This window comes from Chiloscyllium punctatum, chromosome 5, assembly GCF_047496795.1.
Source record: "Chiloscyllium punctatum isolate Juve2018m chromosome 5, sChiPun1.3, whole genome shotgun sequence".
Classification (NCBI taxonomy): Eukaryota; Metazoa; Chordata; class Chondrichthyes; order Orectolobiformes; family Hemiscylliidae; genus Chiloscyllium; species Chiloscyllium punctatum.
This window is the reverse complement of record NC_092743.1, coordinates 74,245,777-74,257,054: the sequence shown is the minus strand read 5'-3', so window position 1 is coordinate 74,257,054 and position 11,278 is coordinate 74,245,777. Positions and strand designations below refer to the sequence as shown.

Here is an 11,278-nt window from a genome sequence, read left to right as displayed (position 1 = left end):
TTTATATATCCACACTTGTTTTCCAACTAGATCCTGCAGTATATTTGTCCCGTAGGTGGCAAATGTGTCATCAAAAATCCTGGTGTTCTGCGTCATGGACTTTGCAGGCAACTGGATTGTTGCTTCTTGTAATAGCGTAGTTTCCATCCCGACCGCTATAACTGTTAGCAACCTGACCTCATGGATAAGGGATTGACAAGTATCCACAGTGACCCGCCCTTATTTAAAGGCGTGCGGGCGCGTCGGGTATCAGTGAACTGTTTGCTATAACTGCAGGGTATTTGTCTGTTTGCTAGGTCGTCTCCGGAGATCGACGCATTCCGCTATAAATACCAGCTGAAGTCTGCAAGAGGCGGAAAAGCCACGTCCAGCTTCAGACCAGTTTCATTTTCAGAGAGGCTACAACAGAGGTAAGGCAAGATAATATGTCTTTTGAGACTCGCCTTTGTGTTTATGGCACAAATACAACTTCGAAAATTCACTGCAACTGCAATATTCTGTGGTTGTATTGTTTCGATTTGTGTTTTTTTTTCTAAATAACTTCACGCAATATTTGATCCTTTAGCGTGGCGAATGTAGTGCATTCGGAGTGAAGAACGCGTTCGAAATGAACTCTTCCGATTGAGATGGCGAGGGAAGGAATGAAATGAAAACTGAATTTTCATCCTTTGCTAATCTCCTATTTTGCAATGTATTTACGTTTGACAGATTGTGTTGCTGCGGAATAGTTGTCTAGGTGTCTCATTCTATTACAATCACATATAATTGGCGGATCCTAAAAAATTGTTTTGAATATAGTTTGTACTGGGGGTGGGGGGCGGTCTGGCCGATTAACCGAACCTCTCTTGATAACATGGCGAATGGTTTCGGCCGTAACGTTAACTTTCCTGCTTGTCGGATGCTATCTGAACTGCTGTGCTTTTCAAGCTTCACATCTATTGACTCTGACTTTCAGCGTATGCAGCCCTTACCGTCTCCTCTCCCAATAAATACCTTCATTTTACAAAATGGCTCTTTGTGGGTTTACTTCTACAAAAGCTGGAATATTTATGTAACTTATAGATAGAATAGAAAATATTCCAAACTGTCAATTTTTTTTATTGACGCGATGGGAAGGTCTGAAATGTGTTTGAACCAACGCAGAATGAAGTTTAAAGTTTGAAGGCACGGGTTTGGGTATTTCCGCTAAGTATATTTTTGTTTTCTGTCCTATATTTGCAGCTCATGGCGGTACTGTGGAAGTGCCATTGCCTGGTGTTGGCCTTGTGTGCCTCCTTGATGGGGGTCGGGGCAGACTGTGACCAGGACTGTGCTTACTGCGCCTACCAACTGGCCGGTCATTTGACAGAGTTTAACCCGCTGGTAAGTTTAAACTGCCCCGCCACCCTCACCGCTTCAGCCTAATTCTAATATGAAGTTTATGTTATCGACCAAAAGCTGGTTACAGAAGGTCGCTTGCGTCCGTGTAGCCAAAGAATGGACATGTAGGGTCTCATGTACCAGTACTTAGTTTTTGGCAAATCCAATGACTGATTTCCACATTTACTCTCTCGTTTGATTTAACAAAGTGATGCATTTGTAACGGTAGCGCTTTCTGCATTAGCAGTGAAGGGTGCTTGAAAGGGAGGTGGGTAAACTCTGCGCTAAAGCGTACGTGAAGAATGCCTGTACATCTCAGGATTCGGAGATGCCGGTGTTGGACTGGGGTGTACAAAGTTAAAAATCACACAACACCAGGTTGTAGTCCAACAGGTTTAATTGGAAGCACACCAGCTTTCGGAGCGACACTCCTTCATCAGGTGATTGTGGAGGGCTCGATCGTAACACAGAATTTATAGCAAGAATTTGCAGTGTGATGGAACTGAAATTTCAGTTACATCACACTGCAAATTTTTTCTATAAATTCTGTTACGGTCGAGCCCTCCACAATCACCTGATGGAGTGTCGCTCCGAAAGCTAGTGTGCTTCCAATTAAACCTGTTGGACTATTACCTGGTGTTGTGTGATTTTTAACTCTGTATATCTCAAGGTGAGATGAAATAGGAACTTTAAATATACCACCACAAACACTGAGAGAGAAAGCTACGATTCTGTAAAGTTGTTAATCACAGCTATTACTTTGTCACAGTAATGATAAGGATATAATGATTAAACACCCCGCTGCATTTCTGATGCCAAAGACAAAAGCTCAAAGTCTCTAAAGGCACTAGGAGCAGAACTGGACGCTTTCTAAAGTTCCAGGAGCGCCAACTATCGCGGATTGTGGCTATTTGCAGCAAGTTTACCGTGGAATGCCACGCAGTTCAGCCTTCCACAAGGAGGACTCCAGGCAAATATTACATTTCGATTTCCTCCTCATAATTATCCCGCAAGAATAAAAAAAACTTACGCACTGAAACTAAACAATGCGCGTTGGCCTTTAATAATCGAGTCGGTTTTTTTTTGTTCCCGTACGTTTTTGTAAAGACTAGGAAGTAAATACAACCAACCCTTCAATAATCTGATTTGGCCTCAATCCAGTTTCCCCGTAGACCTTGGCGGGATTTCATTTTGCTCCAGGCCAAATACTGCTAATTGACTAGTTTTGGAGAAAAGCTGTAATGCAATCTCGAATATTGTAGATATCTTCTACAGTGCAAGTGATGGGCGTGTTTTTAAATAAGACAATGGACATCTAAATTCAGTGAAAAATCGTTGGGTGGTGTATTAAAAGTGTTTAGAATACGGAGTCGCAATGTATGAGCGGTGTAGATGCTGGGGCTCATTCTCCTGAAGAAGGGCTCATGCGCGAAACGTCGATTCTCCTGCTCCTTGGATGCTGCCTGACCTGCTGTGCTTTTCCAGCAACACATTTTCAGCTCTGCTCATTCTCAGCTATTTTACCAGGAACGCTTGGGGTAGACCCGCCGTCATTGGACTTAGTGTTCACAAATAGCTCTCAACAAATCACTGGTGTAATACCAGAAGATGATGTAAATTAACAAATAATTTAAATTAGCGTGGTTTTCCGAACGGTTAGGAAACAATTATACGCTGTGGAGGGTTTATGAAATTTAGTATAATTATATTTATATGTTTCACCTGAAAGCAGAAGACCTTGGAAACCTCGTAATAGAGTGCAAGAAATGTGGTAGGTTATAAACTATAGGATAAAATAAAGAGCTGTGGGTGCTGGAGAATTAATCCACGCGGAAATTAATGGGGAAATTCAGGTCTGGCAGCATCTGTGGTGGGAAAGTAGAGTTAACATTTTGAGTTCAGTGACCCTTCTCCAGCATTTTTTTTTTGGTTTTGTGTGTAAAATATAAGAATTGTCGTAATTGTCTATTAACCATGCAAACTGGAAAGGTAACATTTTTCAGGAAGTGGTGTTGGAAGGCAACCTGGCCGCAATCATCATCGTGGAAATCATCGGTTTCTTAAAAAAAAAGACCTGGAACCAGCTGTTTGCCGTGTCAATCCGAAGTCCTCTGGCTTGCTGTCACATTTCTCAGTTGCGAAAGTGTATCAGAAAAAGACCGAGCGATCGGTGCACTGTATTAAGTCTTATCAGGGTTACACATTTAAATAACACGAGGAGAATGATGTCTGGAAATCGAATACTGTATAAATACATCCGATTAATTAGAAAACGCAAGTTTCATTTTTTGTCGTATATGATGTAGTGAGCATTAAAAGACCAAGCACTATATTGTAGAGATGGGTAATAAATGTCGATCAGGCCAGGGAGGAGGTGAATTTCCCTGAGATGACAACAATATTCATTGGTAAATACCGTTCAATGCCTCGACTCGATTCTTAGACTGAATATGGTTCCATCAATATGTGGGATACATTCGGCAATAGAGGAAACCAATTTGGTTAAACAATGTGTGTTCAGAATCCTGTTGTGTGCAGTTGTCTCACCTTTACAATGTGAAAAGACTTCCAACCAAACAAAGTTATTTTACAAAAGTTCACCCATTCATGTAACAGAATATGGTGAACATTACTATATCAACGACAGTTCGCCAAATATCATTTATCTTGATAAAAACTGAAAGTACTGTGGATGATGGAAATCAGAAACAAAAACAGAAATTGTTGGAAAAGCAAAATCAGAGTTAAATTTCTGGGTCCAATTACCCTTCCTCAGAACTAATGGTAGCTCAGGAAAGAGTTGTTTCTTTATGCAGTGGGGGGAGGGGGGAGGGGGTTAAGGAGTAAGCAATAGGTCGAGATTAGAGCCCAAGGAGAGAGAACAAAGGAGTTGATAATAATTAGTCTAAGAGAATGAATAGCTGCTAATGGGAACCATTAGTTACTAACAGTGGGTTGTGTGTGAAATGGACCATGTGATAACGCCTGGTGTGTCGGATTTGAGGTAAGGACATGGAAGGAGGTGCCTCAACCCATAAATTGTTGAACTTAATATTGAGTCCAGAAGTTGCAGAGTCCCCAAGTGAAAAATGAAGTGTTGTTCTTCCAGTTGAGCTAAGCTGCAGCATTGCAGCAAGCCTGAGACAGATATTGGCCAGGGAACACGGTGGTGTGTTGAAGTCATTAGTAATTCTCCGAAATTAATCATTGACTAGTCCTTTCTCTGTCCATCTGTTTTTCCCTTGCTTCTTGGGTTCTTGCTCCATCTATCGTTTATTCCTTACCACTCCTCCTACACTTCTGCATTAAAAAGATAACCTTTTTCCTAGCTACCATTAGTTCTGAGGAAGAGTTACTCAAAATGAAATGATAACTTTGATCTCTCTCCACAGACACAGCCAAATCTGCTGAGTTTTCCCTGCAATTTCTGCTTTTTTTTGTTTTTTTTCAACTGATTCAAGATAAACAACAAAGGGAGACATTATAATTAATCAAGGGTGGAAACATACACCTTGTGGATCCCTTAGCAGTCCCCATGGTAAGCCAACCTGTTTGAGGCCTGCACATCTGCAATTTCAATGACAAAAAGAAGCTCTTCTTGTAAAGGATTCTTTGTATGAATAATGGCCAAATTGAAAACCGGCTTTATGCCGAGCATTGAAGATAACTATTGGCCAATCATGATGATGATACTGAGGCAATGTCTGCCAATTGTGCATAATGTGTTTATTGTTTCAGGTTTCTAGATGAGGTCCAGTTCACAGTCCTTTATTATTATCTTACTTTTCTCATTAGTGGTCAACTTCTTGGTTTTAAATAATTGCATTTGCATTGGGGAGAGGGGGCCTGTAAGAAATCATGTCTAGAAATTAAGTTCAATTTTCAGAATCATCTTAGCTAAAGGGTAATTGTTTACTTCACTTATAAAGTTGAGAGTGTGGTGCTGGAAAAAGCACAGCAGGTCAGGCAGCATCCGTCGAGCAAGAAAATCGACATTTCGGGCAAAAGGAACGATGTTCCTGCTCCTCAGATGCTGCCTGACCTGCTGAGCTTTTCCAGTATCACACTCTAGATTCTAATCTTCAGCATCTGCAGAACTCACTTTTGCTGTACAAACAGTTAATTCATGGCTAACAGCATGGCTAACCCAATTATAAGGAAGTTACATATATGGCAAGCCATTGTCATGTGATGCTTATTACTGAAGCTGCACCATTGAAAAATTACATTTCAGTACTGTAAACTCATTAACTTTCTCTCTGATAGAGATATGATATTTGTGATTTTTAGGATGAAAGATTTCAGTATTAGGATATGAACTATCTTGCAGTAATCAAGCTTAAGTCATATCTAATTAGATAATACCTAACCATAGAAAGAAGTACCCGCCACTGATAATTAACAGGGCTATTAATTCATTAGAGGGTTATTAATTCATTAGAAACAACTTCAACTGTATCCTAATGTTAACATCAATTTAGTATTGGGCAACTGATAAACATGTATATAAACTCAACTAACCAAGACGTAGCAGAAAATGGATGCATGTGAGTAACATCTCTGATTATTGACTTGGGATTGACATGGCTGATCTCATTTCATGTTATCTGAACCCTTCCATCTAACTGCTGTTTTACCTCACATTAAATGTTATTTTCGAATAAGTTTTACATATGCCTTTTTTGTATTTTTGTTTAAAAGAAAGTGGGAGAAGATACATATATGCCAGTTGGTTAAACATTTGTTGATTGTAAAGATTTTCTATAAAATGAGAATTGATAGTCTAGATCCAGTTCCCAAGAAAATTGCACACATTGACTGACAATCTGATTCAGGACTCTGATAAGGATGGGAATAAAGAGAAAAGATGCTGTACCGTTTCAGTGGAGGGTACTTCTTTCTATGTTGTAAGGCGCCTTTTAAACAGTCGCAGCCAACCTTTTGCTATCCAGTTTTTCCTCTTGAAGTCTTTCACCACTATACAGCTTCCCTTCTGCTAGTTGGGGTAGCTGTCACTTGATTCTGTATTTCAGACAAAAGTGTAGAGAGTTTCATACAGTAACACAACATCTCATCCTCACAGTGGCCTGTTATCTGTCTTACCTTAGGTCTTGGGTCAATTCCTGTATTGGGTGGCCTACCAAACAAAATCTCAAACAGGCTAAGATTAGCTCTTCCTCTCCTCTTAGATCTCATATACATCAGCACAATTGGAAGTGCCTTTGTCCATGCCATCTCACAACATTTTGTCGATTTTTTTTAGGGTTGCATTTTCTCTTTTCACTGCCCCACCGCTTGCTGGGTGGTAGGCACCATGTTGTCTCATGTTTATTCCCAAATAATCACTAATCTTCCTGTAAGGCATTATTGACAAATTGTATCCCATTGTCACTATTAAGCCTTTCAGGGATTCCCCTGTATCTACCAAAAAAGGTAACTGGTGTACCTTCCACATATAACATAGAGGTAGGCATTGACTTGTGCGCATCATCATTGTGCTGAACATATGGTCCACACTCTGCAATCTCAGTGCTCAATATGGGGGTGGGACTTGTTTCAGTGCACGTAAGGTTAGTAGAAGAGATCAGCGTAAGTGAGTCTTCATTGCCAAGCATAAAGGAAAGAGGTTTACCTGTACCTTGTGGGCTGTCCACCTCCACCTCAGCCTTCCCCTGTCAGTCATCCTGCTGTCCAGCCTCCAGGGCTAATTGAGGCTGTTTGTGTGGGCACTGTCTCGCCCAGTGGTCCATTGCTTCACAAACAAAGCACCCGCCAGATCAACCTCTGCCTGCGTCTCTTCCGCGCTCTTTTTCTGCAGCACCTCCCTCAACGGCTGGGCAACCATCTGCATCATAGTATGCTTTATGTGCTTGCTGTTCCATCTTTAGTTTCTGCAGTTTTTCAGCATGTATCACGTGTTGTTCTATCAAATTCAGCTTTCCCGTGTCCCAGGTAATACATATATCTTTTGCCTTCTTTGCTATTTCGTCTTTCATTCCATTGATGAAGCTGTTCCTCAGGTGTGCTTCATAAGGCATGATCTCTGCCACCGTTATGTCCTCAGGTGGTCTCAGTCCACTTTGAGTGTTATGGGCTTCATTGAGGCACGTAAGGTACTGGGACACTGTCTCACCTTCTCGTTGTTTACACATGGCAATTTTGATCATGTCCATTCGCACTGGGAATGCCTCCCTACAAGCAGTTGCCAGCACTGCAACAAAAGCATTAAAGTCTCCGTTCTGCTCCGCTTGCGGGTTGGCTGCTCTGGCATGGACGTTTGCGGCTGGCCATTTATACTTCTCGGGCTTCATGCTTCAATCTGTTGTGGGTATGAGATGCTTCTGGTGATTCAGCAGACCCTGAGGCAGCGGCCACTGATGTGGAACCTTTGCCAGGCATTTCTCGTAGGGGCCTGTAGGTCTCAGAGGGCAGTCATCAAGGTCAGGATCCGAAACAGACTTTAGACACTGTACAGCTTCATTAGGTTGTTTTCCGCGTATATCTGCATGTGCACTGGTGTTTGTACACATATTTGATCTATCTTTTACCTGAGATTTCCTTTCCCTGATATCAGCCTCAGCCTTCCACACTCCAATTCACAGGTTCTATTTTTCCCTTCCATTTCTCCTTCTCTCTCTCCTCCAACCTAGACCTCAATATTTCTAACTGCCTTTTACTAAAACTTACCCCCACCAGAAAATCACATTCGTTGACCCATAATTCTAACTACTTTACAGACTCTGGGACATAATTATTTAACATGTACTGTATTTTTGGTTTCCGTTCCAAGTCCTCTGTGGACCCTCTTTTTGTTTGCTCTTGCCAGAACCCATTTCCAGTGTTACTGGAAAAGTGATCAGCTCTCTCTCTCTCTCGCTCGCAGTACCATTATCTTTTTCCCTTTGACTTGCTTTTTACCTCCAGAGGTCCCCTCTCACATTGGGCACATCCATCTCAATGCCTTGGTTTTCGTAAACCAAGAAACCACGTACCTGGTACGTCTTTGGCGAATCCAACTCAGCCAGTGGTGGTTCCAAGTCTAAAACCACCCTCAAACTTGCTGTCTCTTAAACACACTAGAGATGGCAATCCCTTTCCCTTAGGTTTTGCTCAAATACCACACAAGAGTTTACTGAATCCTTTTCCTGATTAATTTATTCTCTTAGAATGAGTCTCTAAATAGGATTACTTAAGCCACGACTCTTACCCCTGCCCTATTCAGTTCGGACCCCGACGCTAGGGCGATCCACAGATTCCCAGTCCTCTCATGCTAAAGGGCCAATTCAGCACTTGAGATGAAGTGAATTCAAGGTGCTGGCGCCTGCACCTCCTGGGAATCTTCAGAATCTTCTCCAGTCCCGGACGAGCCCCCAAGTTTACTGTCGTGGAAATTAAATTGACTCGATTCAATTATTAGCAAGAGCAACCAAAAAGTGCTTTATTTATTTTTTTAACCTCTGTATTGCAGAGGGCAACCTGCACTTGAAAACAATGCCTTGTGCAAGGACCCTGAGCATAATCCATATACTTGTTTTATACTGTTCCTTATCACGCTCTCAAGGTTGTGAAGATTTGAGTTGTTATTCTTTTCATTCCCTTGTTATGGACATACTGATCTTATATTTTTCTCTTGTTGAATGTTTACAAAATGCCATAGAGACAAGCTGTCCCTCGACTGCAGACTTCAGCAGTGTCAGAAAGTTTTAATTTTAGTAAAGCATTGTCTTTCAGATTTCAGAGTAAATGGATTTCAGTGTAAATGTTAATTTTGTTAATTGTCCATTACAGTAGTATAAAAGTAAAATATTTTGGATGCTGGAAATCTGAAATAAAAACATAAAGTGCAAGAAATATTCAGCAGGTCTGTCAGAATCTGGAGAGAGAAATAAATTTTATGTTTAGGATTGAATATGACTCTTCTTCAGAACTAAAAAAAGCTAATCATGATTTGGAGATGCTAGTATTAGACTGGTTAAAAATCACACAACACCAGGTTATAGTCCAACAGGTTTATTTGGAAGCAATAACTTTTGGAGCACTGCTCCTTCCATCAGATGGTTGTGGTAAGAAAATGGTAAAAATTTGTTGGTTTTCTGCCATTGAAAGTGGGAATGAAGAGGTCTGGAACAGTATAGGTAGGAGAAATTAAATGACAGAAGGTAATGGACTAAACCATGAAATGAATGTAATGATTGTTAACGTGAATTCCTCTTCTAATTAGATACTTCATAGCATTTTGGACTCAAAACTGTGTTCAAAAATTTCAGATTTTGCATTCTGTTCATCATTTTCAGTTATTTCTATCATATGCTGATTTGTAACTTGTGTTTTTGGTTTTGGAAAGAGTTGTTAATTATGCTGCCATTTTTGCTCACACTGAGTTTTTTTGCTGCAACTATTTCCATTCCCTTTGCTCTTTGTTCCATGACAGTTTTTTTGTGATTTAACTTCTCTTGCATTCTACCTTATTCTAGAGCTTTCCTTTCATTCTTTTCTCTTTTCCCGTTTCAACAACGACAAAACATTAACTCCATTTCCATTCCTACAGATGCTGCCAGACGTGCTCCCCCATTTTAATTAAGATTTAGAAACTTGTTAGGTCATTGATGTCTCCTTCACTTGTCCATCATGCTGCTTTTCGCTATGAATTCTCTATTCTTTGATCCACAAATGCTGTTTTATTTCAGGGTTGTACATTAGAGTGTGAAGGTAAACTGCCACCAGGAAAGGCGTGGGAAATGTGTAAGGAGCTGGAGGAAGCTCACGATGACAGTCAAAGTTTTCCTAAGAGTGACAAAGAGAAGGAAGAACAACACCTACTTTTGAGTAAAAAATATGGCGGCTTCATAAAACGTTATGGAGGTTTCATGAAAAAAGCGGACAGCAATGATGCATACATTTCCGAAGTTGATGATGAAAATAAAGGAAGAGAAATACTGAGTAAGCGCTATGGAGGGTTTATGAAGAAGGACATTGAGAGCCCTTCATCAGTAGAATCTACTGACATTCTGCGAGAGCTGCTTAACTTGAGGGAACTTAATGAACAGAAGCATTACCTAGATAACATCAACACTGACAACCATAGCAAAATCACAAAGCGGTATGGAGGATTCATGAATGGATTTAAGAGAATCTCTGAATTAGAAGATTTACCAGAATTGCAAAAAAGATATGGAGGCTTCATGAGAAGATTTGGAAAACCAGATTACCAAAAAAGATATGGTGGATTTATGAAACGTTGGAACGATGCTGTCATTCCTTCTGATGAAGATGGTGAAATTTATTCCAAAGAAGTTCCTGAATTTGATAAGCGATATGGTGGATTTATGAGAATTTAGACATTCAATCAGAAAGACTGCCTCTGTTCTCGTATTTAAGTGTGCTGTGTTGCTTAGAATGTATAGGTGTTTTTTACTGTTTAGTTTAACAAGAACAGGCTACATGCAACCTACATCTGACGTGCAGATATATATTGCCTTTTGTTGAGATGAGAGTATCAAAATGTATGCCTTCTTTGTGCACTTTCTTCATGTTGTCTAATTTTCATTATAAGTTAACAAAGAATGATCTCATCTGCTTGGTTGTACATATTCAAATAAATCTAACCGCAAAATGATGTTTAAAATTTTGTGTGTATTTTTTAAAATATTTGCTCTTTCATTCAAATTAACAAGTATATTTTTAAGAGTGAAACCTCACAATCAGATAAGTTTCTTTAATTTTGTTTACACAATTGGGCATCTTTCATGTAAAAGCTTTTGCTCAGTACCAAGCTAATTGATGAATGGCTGTCAGTATAGCTTATAGTGGCTTATTAAGGTACAAATTTCATTAAACCTACTGTTTCAATGTAAGTAGCTATATATTTAGAGTCCTACAGATCCTTCGGGTCCAACTTGTCAGCACCAACCAGACATCC

At 40.2% G+C, this 11,278-nt stretch overlaps 1 protein-coding gene across 1 annotated transcript; it reads left to right on the top strand.

The window, feature by feature from the left end:
* The first annotated feature begins 233 nt into the window (after positions 1 to 233).
* Positions 234 to 10,975, top strand: penkb (proenkephalin b). The gene is made up of 3 exons (XM_072570582.1): positions 234 to 410; positions 1,222 to 1,362; positions 10,047 to 10,975. Exons 2-3 carry the CDS (start codon positions 1,225 to 1,227, stop codon positions 10,695 to 10,697), a joined length of 789 nt encoding a protein of 262 aa, XP_072426683.1. The 5' UTR covers positions 234 to 410; positions 1,222 to 1,224; the 3' UTR covers positions 10,698 to 10,975.
* The last annotated feature ends 303 nt before the right edge of the window (positions 10,976 to 11,278 follow it).